At 44.0% G+C, this 24,911-nt stretch overlaps 1 protein-coding gene across 2 annotated transcripts in view; it reads left to right on the top strand.

Annotated features, from left to right (window-relative positions):
• The first annotated feature begins 4,423 nt into the window (after positions 1-4,423).
• DEG7 (DegP protease 7) overlaps positions 4,424-24,911 on the top strand; it is a 79,053-nt gene continuing 58,565 nt past the window's right edge. For both annotated transcript variants that reach the window (XM_086784375.1, XM_086784374.1), the window contains exons 1-6: positions 4,424-5,000; positions 7,590-7,660; positions 8,262-8,396; positions 8,480-8,538; positions 9,475-9,511; positions 9,606-9,731. In XM_086784375.1, coding sequence (XP_086640501.1) covers positions 4,679-5,000; positions 7,590-7,660; positions 8,262-8,396; positions 8,480-8,538; positions 9,475-9,511; positions 9,606-9,731 — 750 coding nt within the window. In that variant the 5' untranslated portion in view covers positions 4,424-4,678. The remainder of the gene's footprint in view (positions 5,001-7,589; positions 7,661-8,261; positions 8,397-8,479; positions 8,539-9,474; positions 9,512-9,605; positions 9,732-24,911) is intronic.

Genomic DNA, 24,911 nt, shown 5'->3' with positions numbered 1-24,911 from the left:
TCACGTGTTTAATAGACACTAAGAATATCAGGCCAGTGTTGCCTTGATCTGAGCTAGTTGGACTCCAATTACGCAATTAAGGTACTCCCCTAACTTTAGTATGACAACCCTTAGTTCGTGAACTAGATCCGTAAACTAACAGTTCACACCGTGAAACTGTAGAGGGCAGTTCACATCGTGAAGTAGTAAGTAAGGATTCACGTCGTGAAACATGAAATGTTTCACGTCGTGAAGTGATGAATGGTTCACGTCATGAAACAGGGAATGTTTCACATCATGTTCACGTCGTGAATTATATTACTACTACTCACCTCGAGCTTATGATCTAATCCTCTTAAGAGTTGGGAGAGAAGGAAAGAACATGCAATGCACACTAATTTCTTGCATGGGATATGTGGAAACTTTAGAGGAAGAACAAGAGCAACATATTAGACCATGGTACGTAGTCTCCATCCCACATGCCGCTATAAAGTGTATTTCAACACATACACAAATTATGGTGAAGCAAAGCTGCATAAAGTCATAACATCCAATAGGCCCCACCTGAGATTGCAACTAGTCAATGTCCTAGAGTACTCTCTCTCTCTCTCTCTCTCTCTCATAAGACAAGCAAGAGTTCTCATAGCACAAAGGGAGATTGTGTCTTTCCATTATAAGAAAATGCCTTATATACAATTGTCCCTTATTCACACTTGGGTGCCCAAAACCTACTAACTAAGGCCTTGGGTGGCTAATATCTCATAATGTACAACTTTTATAGTGCCTTTGCATGACACTTATTAATGTCCTCAAATGGAGGAGCATATTTGTTATTCTAAAATGGGATTAACACCTCTTGAAGCCCTAAATATGGAGGGAGTATTGCTATGCTCCCATATAAATCTACATGAACCCAACCTACTTGTTCAAGAAGGAGCTCAAGGTGAACCTAAAGCTACAATGCACCTTCGCATGCTTTGAGCCTCATCAACCCCCCCAAGAATCATTAGAGAGGCATGGATGCTTCGTTGCACCATGTCCCCTTCATTCAATGTTGTACTTGACCTTGACGTGGCCATCATTAGGTTCTTCAAGCTTATAATCAGCCTATAAGTGGAGTTTCCCCAGATTTAATGAAGGGCCTCAAGGCCTCACCTTTGAGAACCAACTCTAAAGTAGATACTCCATGCAAGTACAATGGCCAATTCAATGGCTCCAAGGTTAACCTTTGAAGACATGTTCAAAGATCACCTTAGTGGCCACCACACCCCCAAAGTAGATGCTTATTTTTCGTATCTCTTTCCTAAAAGAAATACACACATTTACTTGTATCTCTTTTCTAAGACAAATCCACATAGTTTTGGCTAAGAGAAATCCACTCATACCTCTTTCGTAAGAGAAATCTACACATTTTTTGAGAAGATTTTCGAAAGGAGAATACACTTTCCCATGAATGAGGAGATGGCAGCATTGGATGCAAATGCAACATGGGAGTTAGTGCCTTTGCATAAGGAAAAGAAGGTAATTGGATGTAAGTGAGTGTATAAAGTCAAGCACAATGCTGATGGTTCAATGAGCAGGTACAAGGCAAGATTGGTTACCAAGGGCTATGCGCAGACTTATGGCATAGACTATGAGGAGACATTCACCCCGGTTGCAAGAATGGCAATCGTGATAAAGTTGTCATTGCTATGGCTGCAGGCAAAGGGTTGGTCTTTACATCAAATGGATGTAAAGAATGCTTTCTTGCATGGTGATTTGGAAGAAGAAGTGTACATGATACAACCACTAGGTTATGAGAGTGATGCACATCCAGATTTTGTGTGCAAGTTACGTAAATCCTTGTATGGCTTGAAGCAGGGGCACCAAGAGCATGGTCAAACAAGATCGGGAGTATCTTGTTACCATTGGATTTCAGATATCCAATGCAGATTTTTCACTATACGTGAAAAAGACAGATAGAGCGATCATCTATGTGGATGACTTGATTATCACTGGTGATAGTGATGCATACATACATGATGTCAGGATGCTTTTGAAGCAGAAGTTTGAGATGGACTTGGGTGAGCTGCGATAGTTCTTGGGCATAGAGGTGGTGAGATCACCTCATGGCATTTTGATATTGCAGAGGTAGTATGGCTTGAACATGTTGTGTAAGTATGGTATGACAGGCTGTAAGCCTATTTCAATGCCATTAGAGCATAACACAAAGCTTTCTGCAGATACATGTGAGCTTTTGGAGGACCCCACTACATACAGGCGCGTAGTGGGTAGTTTCATCTACATTACAAGGCGTATTGTAGATAGGAGATCTACCAGTGGTTTTATGTTCTCATTTGGGAGTGCTGCTGTGAGTTGGAGCAGTAAGAAGCAACCAATAGTTGCCTTGTCGAGTACAGAGGTAGAGTATAGGGGTGCTGCTATGGCAGCTTTTGTGAGGTAGCTTGGTTTCAAAAGCTACTTGGTGACATGGGAGAGCCCGTGGATAGGGCAGTTGTCATATATTGTGACAACATGAGCAACATACAGTTGGCTAGTAACCCAATATATCATGCTAGAATGAAGCTCATTGAGGTGCATTATGACTTTGTGAGGGAGAAGGTTCTAGCAGGAGATATAGATCTAGTATATGTTAGCACAGAGGATCAGGTGGCTGACATCTTCACGAAGGCATTGGGCACAGAGAAGCTCCACAGGTTTAGGAGCTTACTTGGAGTGCAGTGTGTGGAGTTGAATTCGAGGGGGAGTGTTGAGATATTGAGCTCAACTAGCGCTATGCGACGGACATTGATGACCCGCTTGGGTGATAGCTTCCGCATCTACACCACTGGCATGGTTGGTGAGATTATGGGGGTGATATGTGGCTAGGGGGATGGCAGGGTGTGTGACAACCATTTTGGATTACTAGAGACTGGCATAGTTATAGTGCCAGCTCGTTTAGTCATGTTCACATTATGGACCGACCCTTGTATGCTGTAGTAGTTGAGTACTAACCCATATAGTGTGTACTCTTATCTTTATGTTATGTTGGTTGAGTAGAGAAGAAGAAGATAGAAGAAAATTTAGCTATCCATCTCTCTTTTGTGTCTTGCTCTCTCTTGTGTGTGTGTGTTTGCTTGCTCTCTCTTGTTTTGCTCTCTCTTGTGTGTGTGTGTTTGCTTGCTAGGGTTTGAAGCTCTCCCTCTCCCCCACATTCTCTTTAACTTACACCACATAACATTATCTCATATATTTACTTTGTCTTGATAGGATGACCCTTAAGTTGGACTAGACACGTGTAAAGAGACTTGATTATGTTGGATTCTCTAATCTCTCACAAATATGCATTCACCCCTTTTTAATGCCTTCAATGTTAGGTAAGGCTTATACATTTCAAGGATGCTAAACCACCCAATTCCGTTTTGTTTTTTTCTTTCTTGAAACCTAGGAATCAACAAACTCTTGAGGGTTTTTGCAAACTAGCTTGTGAGAAGCCGTGGAGAGGTCATATTTGCCTCTTACTAAAGAGATTGGGCATAACACAACTCTATGGTGGTTGGTACAAAAAAGCGCACAAACTTTAATTGAAATATTTGAAAAGTTGGTTAGAAAGACTAAAATGGAGACATAGAGATGCATGATACTTGCTAAAAGGAAAAGTCAAAGGCTCGTGTAAGATTTATAATATGAGCAACAAGAGTTGAAGAGAAACCTTGATGAGTATATAGGTTAAGGTAATGCATACACTATGTAATGAGACTTCTAGGTTTGGAAGATTCTTTGTTAAATTTGTCTTGTTTGATGACATAAATGTTATAATATTAGGTTGACGTGGGGAATGTTATGGAGAATGCAAGGTAGGCGCAATTCTCACTTAGTTTCTCTTAATGTGTGTGTGTCACACACACACACACACACACACACACACACACACACACACAGAGGAATTATGGACTATGTAAGGTAAGTCTCTATCTCTCTCTCTCTCTCTCTCACACACACACACACACACACACACACACACACACACACACACACACACACACACACAAGCACGCACGTGTGCACTCATTTTTTTGTTTTTTGTAATACGTTATATTACTACTGGGAAACCTCCAAGTGGAGGAGAAAACCCACAAGAAAACATGAGGTAAGTTACAAGCCCAGCTGTCCAACTTTGAGATAGCTAAAATTCAAAAGCAATCAAAGAGCACTTGTAGCTGGTGCAAGGGAAGGACTCCAAGGTTAAAATAATCCCCCCCCTTTGAATTGTAGTCCCCCCAGCCCCCTTTTCTCCTATGTGGATCATAGTGTATAGATGGCAATCGTACCCTAGCATGCCAAGCCGAGAGAGAGAGAGAGAGAGAGAGAGAGAGAGAGAGAGAGAGAAAATCTCTTTCTTTTGCTCTCACCTCAATTGCATGGGAAAGCATTCCTGAAATGGATCACCAATTCATACCTTTGTATGCAAAGAATTCCTAAGGTTTCCTCAACCGTTCCGTAAGGTTCTCATGGAGACTATACATTTCCACAAAGCAAATGAATGCATGTACCTCTTGGTATGTTGTTCTAGCTAGGTAGTGGTAGTGAAGGGACAGTTGCTTTTTGCTTTTACAGGGCCCCCTTCTACAACGCGCCTCTCGCTGTGGGTATCAGAATACCGAGTTCCGGAGATCCATATCCATCTCTGCCCCGCACAGCAGCAGACAGCAGAAAAAGCATGAGCCAGACGGTGACTGCCGGCGAGGGATCGCCGCCCGGCTCTTCGACTACGCTCACCATGGAGGCGCCGGCAGCAGGCGGGCTTGAGAAGAAGAAGCTCTTGTCCATGGAGGTGGAACCCCCGCTGTTGGGTGCAGCGTCTGCCACGGCGGAGGACTGGCGGAACGCCCTCAGCCGCGTTGTGTCCGCTGTGGTGGTCATTAAGTCCACTGTCACACGCTCCTTCGACACCGAGCCCGCCGGATCCATCCATGCCACTGGCTTCATCGTCGACAAGCACCTCGGCATCATCCTCACCAACCGGCACGTTGTCAAACCAGGTAGTTTTCCCTGATGATTTGTTCTAATCTTCCCATCTGGATGTGATCATTAAGCTCCCCATCAAATGGTCTCAGCAACCACGCTCTTCATTAATCATCATACTCATGCTTGGCACCACATACCCTTCCCTGTAACCCTCTGTACCGCTCCTGCAATGCCTTCAATTGTGTAACAAAAGCGCTCTGCATTTGGCATTTTGGGTGATTTCAAATGCAACTGGTGCTGCCCAACAAACAGAGCTCAGAGGCGACATGGGCAACTGGAAGGAAAACAATGCAAACTACCTGTGAGATGTAGCATCTGGTTTGCAGTTTTGTCAGAGGGAGAACTGAGCTGATTCTTTGAGAGAAAAAATAGGGAGAGGTGTCCGGCACTTGACTGACCTGCTCATTCATCCGGGCACACCTTTTGTGAAGAAATTTCTGCACAGATGAGAACTGTTGAAGAGTAGTGACGCGCCACCTCAACCATGTAGAGTGTGTGCCTCCCTCTTGTGAACTCTGCCTTGCTCTAGTCTGCAAATTTGTAGTTGTTCTGGAAAAGTGCAAGCCATTTATTTAGCTCTGGAAATTGGGGCTTTAATTGGTTGCTGGTTTATTCCTCACTGTTGCCGTAATGTTACATCACATGTATGGATGTCCAGGGAAAGGATCATACTAACCTCATTTTTTAAAGCTGTTTGGATTTTGTATGATCATGGAAACTGGCTGTATACTCTTGCCTAGCAAATGGGCATAACTAGATTTCTTGTCTCATGGCAAGGCAGAGGGACAAGGCAGGCATGTAGAGGCAAAGAGGACACAGGGAATTCCGGGGAGGAAAGAAAAGAGGTTGTGATGGTGTAAAGCCCTCCAGGGCTTAATCAACAGTAACACCCTAGTCCATCGGTCTTGGGATCTTTGAGAAGAACTCATTGAGTTCACTGCCCAGCTGTAGGAAATACCTGCGTCCACCCCTGAGCTGGAGGCTAGAGTACTTGTCCAGGTGAAAGCTCCAAGTGCAGTAAGCCTTGGCCAATACATACCCTGAGGGTGTCCTCGCATTGAGTGATCTCGAAGGTCAAATTGACACATCCGTCCCCCATAATTGAGCCTTGAGTCTAACTTATATAGGCTAGCCGACTTTGCTGTATTTAGCTTAACCCTAGATCTTAATGTAATGGGGCAGACCCAAAACAATGCAATAAGGATTACGTGCAAGGTTGATATACGCATGTGAATACTAAGGATCTGCACTTAGCACACCACTCTAGGGACTGAAGATGGGTTGGCTGCTGCCTTCCAAATCTTGATCACCAAGATGGAATTGTCAACCACAAAGCTTTGCGGGCACCCAATGGTAACTTCGCTCGGAGTACCAGATTTCCAAGATAGCAAAAATAATTTCAATAGCTTGATGCCGATTCTGATGACATAATAGCTGTGCACCAGTTTTCTCCCACTGCAGGTCAACTACCTGGCAAGGCCTTCACACCTGGGATGCGACTGGAAATCTGCAACAGCCTGCTTTCTGTCCGTACAGCCCTGCAACAGTCAGCTGGGAACCTTTCTTGTTGTCTGTACAGTCCATACAACTGATGATGATGTCAGCATCTGTGATGTCTGTACCGTACGGGCTCATACCCTCTATACAGCTGCTGGTCTTCACTCTTTGTAGGTTGTACAGGTGCCGTATGGCTGTCTGTGCAGCGTATGGTGTTGGAAATTATGGTGATCTAGACTTTGGTAAGAAATGGTAAATGAGTTGTATGGACAGGGATGAATTTATGAAGATCGAGGAGGTGGATGAGATCTAGATAGTTCCATTGGGAATTATGGAATCATGCACTTGCTTCATATGAATCAAATGTGATTTTATGGGTGTTCGCTTTGGCTTTATGATTGTCATCGATTTAAACTTGATTAGTGTTGATTGGTTTGCTTATTCAACCATGAGTCTTTTAGTGGTTTTTGATTCTCCCTAGATAGGAATTGCTACTCAAGGACCTCTCTGTACAGTGTTAGGGTCTAGGGGGCTCCCTTAAGTGGGTTTTGAGACCCAGTCTCCTTGCACAAAAGTGATCTGCGCCGTCCAAACTGAAACAATTGAGCTCCTGGTCTAACCTATAGAGGATAGTCCAGTGCGCTATATTCAGCTTAACCTTAAATTTTAACCTTGGCCTCGCGTTTACCCCACCATGGGGTATCTTCTAACCTTAGCAGAACTTGGGACATAACAAACGGCGTGAAGGGGTGATAAATTTGGAGTGGGGAGTAGGCAAGAAGAAGAGGGTGGAGATGTGAAAGATAAAGCAGAGTTACAGCTGCATGGTGGAGTAGTTCAGGAGGTGGAGGAGGCAAGAGAGGGCTACAACGCAGGGAAATTGCAGCTTGATGGAGGCACAAGAGGTTTTTAAAGTTGTGGATTGGCATCATAAGTCAAAAGAAATATGAAATTTTATTATTATTATATGTGTATTCAGTGCTTGATAGAAAGAAAAACAAAGGGAGAAAAAAGTACGCTGTGTGTGCTCTAGGGCTTGATGGAAAAGATTGAAGGCTTTGGTTGCTGTGGCTGACATGCATTGTGATGTGGCTTTCATTTGGCAGGGCCTGTTGTTGCAGAAGCCATGTTCCTGAACCGGGAAGAGATTCCTATCCACCCACTATATCGAGATCCTGTGAGCTGCGTTTTGAACATTTAAACTTCATAATTAAATGCATAATTGTTGTCTGCATCAAACCAAAACATAATTGACCATATAAATTGTGTTCCGATTTTTTAATGCCATGATGAATCGCTCTTCAAATTTCTCAGCCCATTTTGTTTTACAACTCTTGTTGGTTGCTACGTTGTGGCTGCTAGATGGTGTCTACCACTCCGCCAGTGTTAACGCAATAATTTCTCTTTGTGTCTATAAATCCCATGTAAGAAAAGGGCCACACATCTCTGGTTATCATATTCAGTGGCACTGCAACACAAGGGCCCAAATTCTTCCCTGAATAAGCAATGGAAGCACCCTCTCATAGTATGCCAGAGAGAACCCCAATAATATAGACTTACCCACCTCAATATACAGCTTGCCCCCCTGCTTTCGTAGCTCATTAGATTTTACATTATTTTTGTATTGCATCAACTCGAACAGCATACTTAAATTGAGTTTTCTAGCTTGCATATTATTCTTTTTCTATGCTTTTGTAGAAGACATTTATTGTGAAAGCTGTTAAAGAGTTGAAGGGAGACAGTGGAATGATGAATATTTGGCTTCCATGATTTTGCAGGTACATGATTTTGGGTTCTTTCGTTTTGATCCTGATGCAGTGCAGTTTATGGAGTATGAGGAGATTCCACTTGCACCAGAAGCTGCCGCGGTTGGTTTGGAGATTCGAGTGGTTGGCAATGATAGTGGAGAAAAGGTTGCTACATTCCAAATGTGCTATTGAATCTATGTGGTCTTCCTGATGATGAACTGAACATGTGATGAATATCCCTGTTGCAGATCTCCATTCTTGCTGGTACCTTAGCACGGTTAGATCGGGACGCACCTCATTACAAAAAGTAAGTATTATGTAGAAAGAACCAAACAGTATGGCTTGTGTGTATCTGTTATCAGTAATACTCTTCCAAGGAGTACAGACAATGGATTGGCCCTGCACAGGTTATGCTGGCCTATCAACGTACTGGTGGGGAGGGGGTGGGGACATGCGTGGCTTGTGTGTATCTGTTATCAGGAATTCTTCCAAGGAGTACAGACAATAAATTGGCCATGAGGGGATCCATTTGTTGCTCAATGGTTTATTGAGGCTTTTACTCAGAGAGTACGAGAGGGTTGATTTGAAGACCATGCATGTGACACTGTATTATAGTACATGGGAATCAGAGGTGGGAGGTGTACAGGGTTAGATAGTGATCGTGAGGTGGCTCATGCTATTGATGGGTGGTACCAAAGCATTATTGAAGAACTATACAGTTATTGGACGATGACTCTTAAGGCAAAGCATGCATCCACTGGGTGCATGAGACTTTTTTTCTCTCAGGACATGTACCTCAGATGGGTCATGTAAGAGATGCAAACTTTTTATCTAATGCTTTTATTCTTTTCACATAGAAGCATTGTATCATGTAGAAGGATGCAACAAATTAGCAGTAAAATGTATCAGTGGAAAGAATAACGGCTCCATTGGCATTCAACATCTCAAGTAGGATTGCACGAAAGGAGAGTCCCTGTCTAAGTGATCACCTCAAGGTGTTGTGAGATGGCAGGGGAGGTGATCGATAATTCACCCATAGTTGCCAAAACGTCTAAATGGAATGAAAATGGCAAACCCCCAAACGTTTTGACAATGGCATCATGTCATAGGGTTAACCAACGTGGCCTTTATCACACGTTTTCATCAAGGGACTTGGAAACTATGATTGATCTAGCTGCATTACATATGGGTTTATAGAAAAAAATGAAGGTGATGTTGAAACATTGTTCTGTGTCTTTTGCAGGGATGGGTACAATGATTTTAACACATTCTACATGCAGGTACACCAAATGTTTGAAATAACTGATCTATTGGACTAATTGCTTTTGTCAAGTCTTGTTTTCCATGGCGATTAATTTGATTGTGGAATTTTAGGCTGCTTCAGGGACAAAAGGAGGCTCAAGCGGGTCTCCTGTCATTGATTGCCATGGTCGTGCTGTTGCTTTAAATGCAGGGAGCAAAACATCTAGTGCCTCTGCCTACTTTCTTCCACTAGAACGTGTGAGATTTTTTTCCTAAGCTTTTCACCTTTGTATCGGCATGCAGTGTTATAGAAATAACAAGTGGAGGTTTTGGGTACGCTACATTAGCAATTTCAATTGTTGAAGTCCCTACATTCGGATTGACTACCAACATATTCTTTAAAGGTTACGTCTATAAAGTATAACATACAGAACATATAAGAATCAAAATTCATCCAAAGTTGAAAAAAGGAGGCTAATGAACACAGATGTTGCTAGAAAGCCAGTCAAAAAGACACTAAAGGAAGAGGTTTATTGTTACATGTAGACTAGGTGGAAGCGTTAATGATGATTGAGGTGTGCATTAATTGCAGATTTGGAAGAAGAGAGGTAAACAGAATAGCACAGAGGCGACACCTGATTGGGTCGCAATAACCCACTTAAGGGTCCCCACTGGTGGCCACCACAAGCGGTGTATTGCTGAAATATTCAAAGTACAAAATAGGTGTTACCAAAGGCTGATTTGCATAAGTGCTTAATCTGTTGTAGATTTGTGTTACTGTTTTGGGCTGACTGCCTAACCATGCGGGGGCTGATGCCTGTTGAAATCTAGAATGCTGAATTTCAGATCTCCTGCTAATTTTAGATTGCTCCTTGCTTCAGATGATGACCTTCTTAGGCTTCAAATATTTGCTCAAGAACTGTGAAATATCCAAATGAATTTCCAAACACATCTATATAGGAGGTCCATGCTCCAGTCTGCCCATACTTTGTTCAGCCCTTTCCCATGTGTGCAAATGACCATTCCTCGTGTTCATATGGCTGCCTGGATACTTAGCAATCAGCCCGAGACTTGGTAAACCTTTCTAGACTGTGACTTGACTATGTCGGGTGCCAGAATTTTGGTCTAATAAGCATCCTAGACATTTGTACAAAGAATATTCCCAAGTGGGTTGCATAAATTATGCGGGACAATGTATGATCTGACACCTTGTAGATCTAGATGACAACTAGGAACTTGTCCTCACAACTTGGATAGTGGAGTGCACATCCAAAAAGTAAGCTGTACCTAATGTCCAATTATGTCCAGGTGGCACCCTAGTAGAGATGGCATACATGACATAGTTGAGAAAAGACACGATTTGAGATAGTTATGGAGTGTGAGAGTTGCAAGAGAGAGCTATGGTGGGTGAAAGATGAAAGAAGGCATCATTAGAGTATGATATCAACACTAATAGAGATGATTAAGGTATGAGACAAGACTAATCAAAACATCACGACTTGCATTAGTGAGAATGACATACAGTGCTTCATTTTCATCCACATGGGGTCTTACATACATATCTCCAAGAGATAAGGATACCTTTGGTCCACATGCTACTTGCCTACATCCAGATAAATGCTACACATGAACGTTGCCTCACGTTCATTGACCCATACACATTATTCTTAGATACATATGACCATACATAATATCCCAAATCCTAAGGTTACTATCCACACATAAATCATAGATGACATAAACCTACATGGCGTGACATGCACACATACATTTGTGCACCACATTTTCAACACCCCTCTGGTGCCCAAATGGGTCTCATCCCAAGAGAGTAATGTGACATACATGACATGACATTCTTTGCCTCCCATTGATGGAGACACATATACATTCACTTAGTCTACATATCGATGGCTAGAGGTGATTACATCAACATGACATGAGACATAATATGATCATAGACATAGAACATAATCATAGACATCATTATATCTAGAAAAGATGTTCTTTTGGTGCATCATCAAGAGTTGCTTTCATCATTACATTGGATTGTTGTTTTTCCTTTGACCAACAATTCTTCTCAAGGTGAACTACCTTGCCACACATACAATCTTGGGCTTGTTTCGAAGATGACATTGGGCCATTACATGTTCCATCCTTCCACAATGGTTACATTTGACATTGGTTTTGTTAAAGAAAGTAGTCTCCCTACTATTTTAAGCTTTGTTGTGTATCTTTTAGCTTCTTATCCTCTTCAAACAAGGAGGATGCAGCACCTTCAAGAGTAAGATTAGTAAGAGTTGTTACAACGGAAGAAAACTCTTGCTCTTGAGACATACTACTGCTCATCTGGAACCTCTTGCAAAAATGGTCCAACGCAAGGCATCAACCATGAGGCGTGGGAGACATCATGCATAGTCCAACTGTCTGGTAACTTCAACTTCATGGGGACATCATTGAGCTTCTTCACAATGGGAAATGCACCAAAGCTTTGGAAAGAGAGCTTGGGACAACGCTTGCTCACTTGCTTGCTTCATGATTTGGAGAAACACCCAGTCTCCCTCCTTGTAGTTGACATCTCTTCTAGACTTGTTGGCTTGCCTAGTGTACGCTTCTTGTGCGTTGGATAGGCGCGCCTTCATGGACTCAATAATCTTTGAAAATATCTATAGTTTTGCTGGTTTCTAGTGATGGCGACATCATCCTCGTAAAAAGTGACGAGAAATGGTGTGCAAATGTTGCCTCATATGGAGTCCGGTCAATACTAGGTGAATGAGTGGTATTTAGGATAGCTTGCACCAATAGAAGATATTGTGTCTATTTCGACCATTAGATATGGCAATATATTTTGATAACATCAAAGGCGAGTTGATTATAAATCTCTGTCTGACCAATTTGTATGTGGATGAAATGCACTGGACAACTGTAACTTAGTCCGAAAGTCATCAAATAATGCTCTCCAGAAATGTGAAGTGAACTTGGGATATCTGTGTGGTGTGATTGTCCGTGGTAAACCACGAATGGGATACCAAAGTCGGCTAAAGAGGCGAGCAATGTCTTCTATTATGGCCGTCTGCGTGCAAGGAATGAGGATGTAAAACTTATTGAACCGGTCACAACAATGGTCATACACTGTGTATTCCTGGTTCCCATAGCTGCTGGAAGAGGGCCTACAAAGTCCATGCTAATATCCTGAAAAGGTTCTCCTGGTTTCCATAGCTGTTGGAAGAGGGCCTACAAAGTCCATGCTAATATTTTGAAAAGGCCCCTCAGCGGGAACAAGCAAAGGCTAAAGCAACCTAGTTTGCTTCGAGTGTGGAACCTTTACTTTTTGGCAAATCTAACATTCGTGGACATATTGGTAAAAGGGTTTGGTGGACTCTTGGACGTCTAAATATTTAAAAAATACAAGCTTTGGGAATGGGGGATTATCCAGTACAAAAGAGCAAGTGCTTGAAGTTTGAAGGAGATAGCACAGGCGGAAGCATAAACAGTAAACATATGAGAGAGTGCAAAGGAGATTAAGGGAGTTGGACAAGATCACCTTTTATAACAGTAGTAAAGCTTTACAATGGCAATAGCCAGCAATTGAGTGTTGAACTATGTGCAAGGGAAGTGGATGAATGAGTGAATAATGGGAAACTTCTTATATAGTGCAGTAGGGAACTGGCTGACTGCCTCTAGGATTCGCCCTGGACAAATAAATAAGAGTAAAATGTATAAAATACCCAATAAATGGTAAAGCCCCAAAACACGAAGATGCACAAATTCTAACAAAGTTTGCTCTGGGTGCCCGACATGGTTTCTTGGACACAGAAATGGGCTTTGGGTGTGGAACCTTCACTTTTTGGCAAATCTAACATTCATGGACATATTGGTAAAAGGGTTTTGTGGACTCTTGGACATCTAAATATTTTAAAAATACAAGCTTTGGGAATGGGGGATTATCCAGTACAAAAGAGCAAGTGCCTGAAGTTTGCTCTCGGTGCCCGACATGGTTTCTTGGACACAAAAATGGGCTTTGGAGCTCAAATGTCAAGTGGGAAGCATATATGGCAAGCTCTTGAGGATTTGGGAGAGATCTGGCTTTCAAACATGATTCTACATGGTGCTCACATACATTTTTATAAGGTGAAATACAAAGGATCACACTCCTAAAATCTAATAGGGTTACTATTTTTGGACAACCCCCAATGGAAATTCTGTTTCAATACGTTCGTAAGCCTAGCAAATGGGAGACTTTTGTTGAAGCACCTTTGATAGAAGGTATACGAGTTGAGATATTTTTAGAGATAAGTTTATGGGTGGGAATAAATTGGGACATGTAGCACGACAGTGGATCAATGTGAGGCAAGTGGCCTCACACTTGTCACCTTAGCTCTCCACTTGTCATTATAGCTTTTACTTGCTGTTCTAGCCCACGAGAGCCCCAAATGTATAAATTGGAGCCCTCTCTCTTCATTTGAGTTGAAACCAGCCTTCAAAAATCTGACGGGCGGTGAAACAAACACTTGCACACAAAACACTTCATCACCCATGGGGACCTGGAAAAGGAAACAAACAGGGGGAGCTAGATTGCTCTTGCAAATAGTACAAGGACACCGATTGGTTCCAAAATGCAGTGGTGCCCCTTGCGGTATTTCTTTACTTGATCAAATTTTGAGTACAAAGTACAACTTGTAGAATCCTCTACCAATAGGATCCCTTATAGTTTCACTCAGGACTTCCAAAAGAGAACTCTCGTTATTACAGCACAGCATACCATGGAAAAGGCACACCTGTATAACACCTCCCTGCTTGAAAAGGTCTTCTCCATCTCTACCATGGATCCCTCAAACCCTTTCCCTAACAGCAGTAGGGCTGTACCAAACCATATGTCCTTCCCTATAGTCACCGCTTGCATGTAACCTCGAGAAGACTACAACCTGTTCACATGAATCGAAAGACATGCTTTCCACATGAAACCAAAGACCTGTATCCCATAAACCAAGGACCTGTATCCCATAAATCATAGGCCTGTTTCCTTGTAACCAAAGTCCTCTTTCCATGACAGATATACCATCCAAGTACGGTTGCCAAAACCCAGAGAGAAAGATAGAGGACGCCTGAATACACATCAGTCCAAGACAAAGAGTAACAACACAACTCTTCCATGAACATCATCTTGTGCATCTTAGCTTGATCCTCTGTATCCCATTCTCTAAAACAAGGCTTGCAATCCACGAATAAAGAACTCTCTGACGGAGGTGTCGATGATCTGGTAGACGGCGAGAGCGATCATGGAGGTCTTGTTGGTGTCGAACTGGGCCTGGACGATAACGTCACGGTTCTAGATGATGGGACGGTTAGCGCGCTACTGAATGGCCAAGGGCCTCTCGAAGCTGTAGGCGTAGATGCCCTGCAGGAGCTCATCCCGGACACCCCTCGTATCGGAGCTATTGCACATCTTCACGCCCGGACTTGTCTCATAGGCCATGCCATTGTTGTCCACCTCCGCCACCACCTAAGACCGTTGCTCCGCCTGCACCACCACCACAGACCATCGCTCTACCTGGCTAAAGGCAAAAACCATCTTTGTTAACCATAGATGTAGACAAAGTTATCCATAGTTGCAGTTATAGTTCATGGTGCGGCCAACTGTGAACCATACTCAACTTTACCATCTCATGTGACTAGTACACAATATCATAGAAGTCCCATAAGCAGATGTACTGTCAGCCTCAATACTTTCGGGTGAATACAAAGATGTCACCAAGCGACTCCTAGATGACAACTGAGCCTGTCTCTAACAAGGGAGCGGAGGTGCTACCTCCCCCTCTTGAGCATCAGGTAATGCTCCAGACCCATGCTCTGCTGAACCTGAAGGAGCCGTAACAAGAGTTGACTCCAACTCAAAGGCATCAAGATAAAGCTGCAATACCTTAGGTGAATCTGCTAAGTCACCCTCCTCCATCCACTTCGCATCCATTAGTGAACAGTTCTTGAACTTCACAGGATAGCGATGGGAAACTTTACCTTGTACCTTTATTTCCTTATGTGCCATTATTTGCACGGGAATAAGAACCGCATTAAGTTCTTCCGCTTCTGTCTGAGCCTCATCTGATACATCCACAGGCACCCAAAAGCTGCTTGCACTCCACCCAAGTGGTAAGCACAAGTCCCCAATGAAGCATAGTAGATCATCACTGCTAAACATAGAAAGAAGCTGCCTTTTGAACCCATGAAGTTTCCGTGAAGATACCATTGATGACAAATTGTCGAAAGCCATAGCCTTCAACCCATATTTTGCACCATAACACTTCAATTGCTTCTTGTTCCTGGCTGACTACTTCTGGTCCTTGGTGTCTTTTCTCCTAAGCTTCATCTTTAGCTTTTGCTCTTCACCTCATATAGGCAAAGACATACAATCTTGCACTGTCTCCTGCACTTCCTTTTCACTTTCCTCATGTAGAAGCTTTTGATGTGACAACCATGCGCTTGCCTCCTTGAGAAAGTAGACGATATCTCGGCAATGGAACCATGAAACCGGCCTTCAGAAATCTGACGGGCGGTGAAACAAACACTCGCACACAAAACACTTCATCACCCATGGGGACCTGGAAAAGGAAACAAACAGGGGGAGCTAGAATGCTCTTGCAAATAGTACAAGGACATCGATTGGCCCCAAAACGCAGTGGCGCCCCTTGCGGTATTTTTTACTTGATCAAATTTTGAGTACAAAGTACAACTTGTAGAATCCTCTACCAATAGGATCCCTTATAGTTTCACCCAGGACTTCCAAAAGAGAACTCTCGTTATTACAGCACAACATACCATGGAGAAGGCACACTTGTACAACACCTCCCTGCTTGAAAAGGTCTTCTCCATCTCTACCATGGATCCCTCAAACCCTTTCCCTAACAGCAGTAGGGCTGTACCAAACCATATGTCCTTCCCTATAGTCACCGCTTGCATGTAACCTCGAGAAGACTACAACCTGTTCACATGAATCCAAAGACATGCTTTTCACATGAAACCAAAGACCTGTACCCGATAAACCAAAGACCTGTATCCCATAAATCATAGGCCTGTTTCCTCGTAACCGAAGTCCTCTTTCCATGACAGATATACCATCCAAGCACGGTTGCCAAAACCCAGAGAGAGAAAGATAGAGGACGTGTCAAGTAATCCCTGAATACACATAAGTCCAAGACAAAGAGTAACAACACGACTCTTCCATGAACATCATCCTGTGCATCTTAGCTTGATTCTCTGTATCCCATTCTCTAAAACAAGGCTTGCAATCCATGAATAAAGAACTCTCTGACGGAGGTGTCGATGATCTGGTAGACGGCGAGAGCGATCATGGAGGTCTTGTTGGTGCCGAACTGGGCTTGGAAGATAACGTCACGGTTCTAGATGATGGGACGGCTAGCACGCTACTGAATTGCCGAGGGCCTCTCGAAGCCGTAGGCGTAGATGCCCCGCAGGAGCTATCCCAGACACCCCTCGCGTCGGAGCTGCTGTACATCTTCACGCCCGGACTTGTCTCATAGGCCATGCCATCGTTGTCCACCTCCGCCACCACCTAAGACCGTTGCTCTGCCTGCACCACCACCACAGACCATCGCTCTGTTTGGCTATTTTCACAGAGGCAGCCGCCATGTGCATGTAGACTGCCCCACTCTGTCGAAGGTCGCCCGCCTGGCGCCCGCGTGACTGCTTCCACATACACGTAGCCGCCTGGCTGTTTTCCATACGCGCAGCCGCCTGGCACCCGTTGCTGGTTGCAGCTTGCCTGGTGCCCACACGTGGCTTGCTCCAAGGAGATGCACCCGCATATACCACACGATGACTCACGCTTCGGAATCCGCCACCCTTCCCTATATAAAGAGGCGCCTCCACCTGCTTTTTTTCTCCAAAAACTAAAAGCAATAGCAAAAACGCATGCCTTCAAATATAATAATTATTTTTAAGCCTTCAAAGGTTATTAAACCTTATAAACTTTAAAATCCTTTTGTCCCCCTTCACACTTGGGCTGGCCACACATATGGGTTTCCTTTTCATATCCAAACTGATGCCGTTCACACTGTCCATCCCATGCTTGTGCCCACCTGCTTGTTGTCCAGAGAAAAACACAGGGTCGTAACATGAGTTTGCAACTCTTCTGTGTTCTTGGTGGTTCTTTACTCCAAAGTTATGGCTCTCCACCACTGCCATAAGCTGCCCTAATGCCGGTTGCTCTCTTTCCTCTTTGCAAGGCTGCCCATGAAGTATACCGGCTGTTGGGGACTGTTTTGAAGACTTCCATTGCGAAGAAATCTTGAAGGCAAGGGTATTTGATCATTATGTTATGGTTTGCGACCATTGGGCATTTGTCTTTTTAATTCGTGAATCGTTATATATGGACAGCCATTGGGCACTTGCTACAACAATCGGGCATGTATTTGAGCCATTGGGCACTTGCTATTGCCTTTGGGGTATTGTATCTCAATCATATGGGTTTATGGAAAGCTTTATGGGCTTATGATTCAACCATATGGATTTATGGACAGCTTTTATGTGGGCTATTGGATAAGCTATGTTGGACTAGGACAATGCGTGTGAGTGATTCTTATCTTATCTTACACACTTAAGCCCACCTCTCCTCCAAGGTTTGGTTAGAGTACCAACACGGAGTGTAAGTGGTAGAGTGAAACTTGAGCCCACCTCTCCTCCAACATGTGTGGTCAGAGTACCAACACGGAATGCGAGTGGTAGAGTGAACTTGAGCCCACCTCTCCTTCAAGTTATGTGGTCCAACACGGAGTGCAAGTGGTAGAGTGGACATAACGCCTCGTTGGCAAGGGACTTATGTCTATGCCAAGGGTCATGTCGACTTACGCTTGGTTGCAAGGAACTTATGTCTACGCCCAGGGTCATGTGGGCAAACACCTTGTTGGCAGGACACTCTCTCTATGCCAAGTGTCAGTATAACTATATTTGGACTTATGGGATCGTTTTGTCTCGCCCATGTATAGCATGGTTATAATCTTATGGGACTAGTTTGTCTCACCCATTTATTTGGGACATGATTTTGCTATTGGTATTATGGAGAATTATTTAGTCTCCCCCACTTATTTGGGGCATGGATTCTTTCAGTTATATTGGATTTTTGAGAGTGTCTCGTCTCGTCCACTTGATAGGACATGATTATATCTTGGATATATAGCTTGAAGCTTAAAGTTATAGACAACTTCTAAAAAGCTTGGGAGGGTGTCACAAGGTCGGACATTTCTCAGTATGGAAGGGACGTTTGCTCGAGATGGTTTCTTGGACATTGGCGTTCAAGTGTCAAGTGGAAAGCATGCATGGTGAGCTTCTAAGGATTTGGGAGTGAACTAGTATTGAAACACGGTTCTACATGAGGATTACTATTTTTGGATACTTCCCAATGCAAAATCCGTTTGTGTCATTACGTCCGTAAGCTAAGCAACTGGGGACTTGTTGAAGCACCTTGGACAAAAGGTCTACGAGTTTAGATATTTTCAGAGATGAAGTTTATGGGTGAGAACCATCTCTTAAATTGGGACATGTGGCACGATAGTGGATTAAAGTGAGACAAGTGGCCTCACACTTGTCATCTCAGCTCTCCACTTGTTATTATAGCACTTACTTGCTATTCTAGCTCATGAGAGCCCCAAATCTATAAATTGGACCCCCCTCTCTTCATTTGTGTTGGCAACTCTTCTCTATTCTTGTTGGTTCTCTACTCCAAGGTTATGGCTCTCTACCATTGCTATAGGCTGCCCTAATGGTGGCTGCTCTTCTCCTCTCTCTTTGCAAGGCTGCCCATTAAGTATACTGGCTGTTGGGGACTTGTTTGAAGGCTTCCATCACGAAGAAATCTTAAAGGCAAGGGTATTTGATCATTATATTATGATTTTTTAAGCCATTGGGCATTTGTCTTTTTAATTAGTTATATATGGACAGCCATTGGGCACTTGCTATTATTGTATCTCTGTCATATGAGTTTATGGACAGCCTTATGGGCTTTATGATTCAGTCATATGGGTTTATGGACAGCTTTATGGCCTTATGATTCAGCCATTGTTAGCACATTCATCACCAGATTCAGACCATCATTGGAGTCCCCTTTCTGGTCCCTTTTCATGGCCCTTGGTTGTGGGTTGGCCACCCTATTTTTGTATATTTTTTAGGCATTTTTCCCAGGTCGGGTACCTTTTTTCCCAGTCGGCCAGCTGCCCCATGTCCAGTCGGCAAGGTTCAGATGTCCAGTCGGCCAGCCCCTCTTACCTATAAATAGGTGGGCTGGCCGCCCTCTTTTCTTATAGTCTAGTCTTCCTTTTGCTCCCTCACTTAAGAGACTCTTCATATCTCTTGCTTGGGACTGTATCACTTCAGTATATTCAGCATAGTTGCTTCATATCTCTCTCTCTCTTGCACTCTCTCACAGCACACTCTAGTGCTTGTTTGCTTCCGCTATGTGCACTCATTCATGGTATCATCGCTCCCGGTTTAGCGTTAATCTGTTGCCCCAATCAGCGTTAACTTTTTGCCAACACCTTCAAATCTACGTTTTCTTCTCAGATTTGTTGCTGGTCGGCTGGCTTCTTCCGGCGCCTCTCCACTGCAGATTCAGGTCTTCCCTCACTAGTTTGATCTCTAAGATCCCCCTTTTCACGTGTTGGCTGCTCCTTTTCAGGGTTGTAGCATCTGTCTTGCTGTGTTTTCTTCCTTACAGGTGGCTCTTGCAGTTTTTGGTGTTCTGAGTTGAGGATTGGTGGCTTCTGGTACCTATGGTGGACACCTTCTGAGATTGTGCATTTTTTTCTGAGACTGAGCCCAAGCTCTTGTGATGGCTGCCCCGACTACACTTCATATGTTCTCTGAGTCTGCAAAGTTGGATGCCTCCAACCACACTTTGTGGAAGGTGAAGGTGAAATCAGCCTTGCATGGCGTGGATCTTTGGGATTGTCTTGTTACACCTGCCAATGCCACCCCTCCCACCCTTGCTTCCGGTGGTGTGACTCAGGCGCAGATCGATATTTGGCAGGCAAATGATCGTCGTGTTTTCTCTTTTCTGATGTTGAATTGTCAGGATTCTGTTCTCTCTCATGTGTGTACAGCAGATGTTGCACATGAAGTTTGGAAGGCATTTGCAGATCTTTATGAGATTAAGTCTTCGGGACGGATTTTGGCTTTGGAAAAGCAGCTTATGAACTTGTCAATTTTTGTCTTTCCATCTTTATCTGATTTCATCTCGAAGATGAAAGATCTCTGGGATGAGCTTGCTGTTTGTGGCAAGGATATCTCTACAGAGGATACGACTATTCGGCTTCTCTCCAAGCTTCCAGAGAGGTTTGATGCTTATTTTCAGTCTCTTGTTTCTTCTCCTCGTTCTGTTCCACATACTTGGGAGGAAGTTCTCCCCTTCATTATGCAGATTGAGTCTTGATTTGAGGAGCGGACAGGCGGTGGTTCTGATGGAGCTTTGGCTGCACGAGATAAGGGGAAGAATCAATAGAAGAAAGGGAAAGGAATCAACATAAGAAAGGGAAAGGGGGTTCCGACATAACGACAAGGAAAAAGACAAAGATAAAAGCAGATCTTCTAAAAACAAGGACATTGAGTGTCATTATTGTGGCAAGAAGGGTCATAAATCGCCCCAATGTCACAAGAAGAAGCGGGATGAAGAAGCAAGGAACTCTTCCTCTACAACGGTGTCTTAGACCAAGAAGGATGATGGTATTCTTCTATTAGCAGGTACTCGTCGTGTACATGCTCTTGTGACTTCTCAGTTGTGGTCGTGGATTGTGAATAGCGGTGTTGCTGCTCATACGACGCCCCATCGAGATTGGTTCGAGGACTTCACTGCCAGGACAGGCGAGATCACTTTGGGTGATTCTTCTTCCGTGCCAGTGCATGGACATGGCACCATCCCCATCTTCCGCTCCTCCGAGGACAAGAGGTACTTCTCTGATGTTCTGCACATTCCATATTTGGCATTTAACCTTTTGTCAGTGAGTGCTCTTATAGCTTAGGGTGCGGAGGTGATCTTCTCTCGTTACGAGATTACCATTCGTGATAAGGAGACTGGTAGCATCTTGGCTCAAGGAGTCCAAGATAGTGGTTTGTACAAGTTGACCGCTTTGCTTTCTTCTAGTTCTTCTTTAGCTCTTTGGCATGCTCGGTTTGGCCATTTGAGCTATCAGCTTCTACAACGAGCTTCGAAGGATGGGTTGGTTGAAGGTTTACCGACCATCAAGGCTCCATCTGTTCCTCTTGTTTACAAGGGAAGCAACACCGAGCTGTCTTTCCAAAGGAGGCGACACAGAGATCTTTGACATCACTTGCTCTTGCTCATGCATACTTGTGTGGTCCTATGAGTACCGTGTCTTTGAGTAAGGCGTTGTACATGCTCATGATAGTGGATGACTTCTCCAGATATACTTGGGTCTTCTTTCTGAAGTCCAAGGATGAGGCTTTTCAGCACTTTTGTGATTGGAGGGTTGAGGTGGAAAAAGAGACTGGTTCCTCGATCAAGGCTCTCAGGACCGACAAAGGGGGTGAGTTTACATCCCAGGAGTTTCAGCAATATTGCAAGGCTTGTGGCATTCGAAGATAGCCTACTACATCATATACTCCATCACAAAATGGAGTTGTAGAGAGGAAGAATAGGACCATTATGGAGATGGCCCGTGCTATTCTTGAGCATTCTTCAATATCTCAACGTTTCTGGGCTGAGGTGGCTTCTACTGCTGTCTACATTTAGAACAGGTCTCCTACTGCTGCTCTTCCAGATAAAACTGCATATGAGGCTTTCCATGGTGAGAAGCCCTCTGTTGTTCATTTCCGGGTATTTGGTTGTTTGGCGTATGTACATGTGCCTAAGGAGCATCTCTCCAAGTTGGACTCCGAGTGTTACTGCATGACTTTTCTCGGATACAACACTGTGTCCTAGGCATATCGTCTATATGATCAAAGGGCCGGCAAAGTTGTTGTGAGCCGTGATGTGGTGTTCGACGAGACTCCTACATCTTCAGAGGGGGGGTGGTGAGCTTCTTCTTCCTCCACCTCCTCTCCTCTTCCTCCTCCTCCTCCTCCTCCTCCTCCTCCTCCTCCTCCTCCCTCTGTTGCTGTTACACCCCTAGCTGTGGATTCTTAGTCAGATGATGATGACTCTGCACCTCCTTCAGCGAGTTCAAGTAGATCTGTGTTTGGATGTTTTGTTTTCAGACAGTTTGTGATTCTAGGTTACGTGAGCTTCCCGTTGCTCCTCCGCCTGGTTCTCTCAGGCGGTCTTCCAGAGTTTCAGGGAAACAAATTCATGAGGGAAACATGTTTGTTAACTATGCTTCTATGACCTCTATCATTCATGGTCCTTTTGATCCCACTTCTGTGGACGAAGCTCTTTCACATGAGGCTTGGCGTCATGCTATTATGCAGGCAGAGCTGGATGCTATTGAATGGAATGGCACTTGGATTTTGGTGCCTAGGCCAATGTAGCGTAAGGTGATTGGTGTGCGTTGGATTTTCAAATTGAAGTTCCGAGCCGATGGTAGCTTGGACAAGCACAAGGCGAGGTTGGTTGCCAAGGGTTATGCTGAGCTCCTTGGAGTTGACTTCAATGAGACCTTCGCTCCGATGGCCCGGATGACTACCATTCGCACTGTTCTTGCTCTTGTAGGACATCATAGATGGCCCGTATTCCAGATGGACGTCGAGTCGGCTTTCTTGAATGGAGAGCTTACACAGGAGGTTTATGTTGATCAGTCGTCGAGATTTGTTGTTCCAGGCAAACAGGATCAGGTGTACCAGCTGAAGAAAGCTTTATATGGTCTGAAGCAGGCTCTGCAGGCTTGGTACTAGCGGATTGATGAGTTCTTTCAGAAGCTCGGCCTGTGCCGTTCTCATGCAGATTCGAACCTTTATATCCTCCTTGAGAGGGGGTTGATTGTTATCATTGTGGTCTATGTTGATGACCTCATCTTTACAGGTTCTTATTCTGTGAGGATCCATTCAGTTATGGATGCTTTGGAGAGTTTGAGATGACGGACCTTGGTCTTCTGCATTATTTTCTTGGCTTTGAGATTTGGAAGACCCCGAAGGGCATTTTCTTCTATCAGCAAAAGTACACACGGGAGATACTTGACAGATTTCAGATGACTGGATGCAAACCAGTATCTTCTCCTATGGATACTAGTGAGAAGCTTCCTCTCCTTGATGCTTCTCGAGGGATTGATCATGGATAGTATCGAGTTCTCGTCGGTTGTTTGGTTTGGTTGACCTACTCTCGATTGGATGTGTGTTTCGCAATCAACTTATTGAGTTCTTTCTCATCCAAACCCTGTCAGCAACATTGGCGGTGTGCTCTCAGAGTTCTTCGGTACTTGCGTGGTACTCTGGCCTTTGGCATCTTCTATGGCCAAGGATGCACTCTTCTTGGATGGTCTGATTAGATTGGGCTGGAGATCCAGATACTCGGCGTTCGACCACCGATTGTGTTTTTTCACTTGGGTCTAGAGCCATTTCATGGAGTAGTAAAAAGGAGCCTACTGTGGGGCGCTTTCCTCTACAAAGGCGGAGTATCGTGCAGTTTGTTATGCTGCTTGTGAGGCGATTTGGTTGCGGAGACTGTTGGGGGAGCGTGTGAAGGGAGCTAAACAAGCTCAGCTGAAAGTTAGGGTTTCATGTGGGAGACACACACAGAGAAGAAGGGAGAGAGAGAGACATGTGGGGATAAGTCAACTCACAAAGTATGAGTGTGTGACTCTCCTATCACACATGTATATTTGCTCTAGTACACATAGTGCACTTAGTACATTAAAAGTACTAAGTGTACTATGTACTATAAAACTTATGGGCTTGTACACACTGTAAGGGTGGGCATAATGCCAGATGCACATATCCTGTGTGCCCTTGAGTTATCTCATGACACCTTTCACTGCTTCCCAATGCTTCTTGCCAGGGTTGGCCATGTATCGAGTAACCACTCCCACTGCAAATGCAATGTCCGGCCTGGTAGCAACCATGGCATACATGAGACTGCCACAAGCTGAAGCATACGGAATCTTGGCCATTTCAGCCCTGTCACTATCCGATTGTGGGCTGTCCATAGCACTGAGTTTCACATATGGAGGCAAAGGAGTACTAGTCTTCTTCCCCCCATCCATATTGAACCTCTGCAAAACTTTGCCAATGTATTCCTTCTGAGACAAATACAACACATGCTGATTTCTGTCCCGAAGTATCCGCATACCCAAAATGTGATTTGCATCACCCAAATCCTTCATATCAAAGGTCTGATGCAGCCTCTTCTTCAAGGCATCCATCTCTTTACGAGATTTCCCGGCAATCAACATATCATCAACATACAAGATGAGGATCAATAGACTGCCATCCAAAGCTTTCTTGGTGTATAAGCAGTGATCTATGTCACTCCTCCTGAAATCCTGGGAT

The sequence above is a fragment of the Cibotium barometz genome, chromosome 47, assembly GCF_041138505.1.
Source record: "Cibotium barometz isolate CiBa-2024 chromosome 47, ASM4113850v1, whole genome shotgun sequence".
Taxonomy (NCBI): domain Eukaryota; kingdom Viridiplantae; phylum Streptophyta; class Polypodiopsida; order Cyatheales; family Cibotiaceae; genus Cibotium; species Cibotium barometz.
Note: the sequence above shows the minus strand (reverse complement) of the source record. Positions and strands in the feature narration are given on the sequence as shown.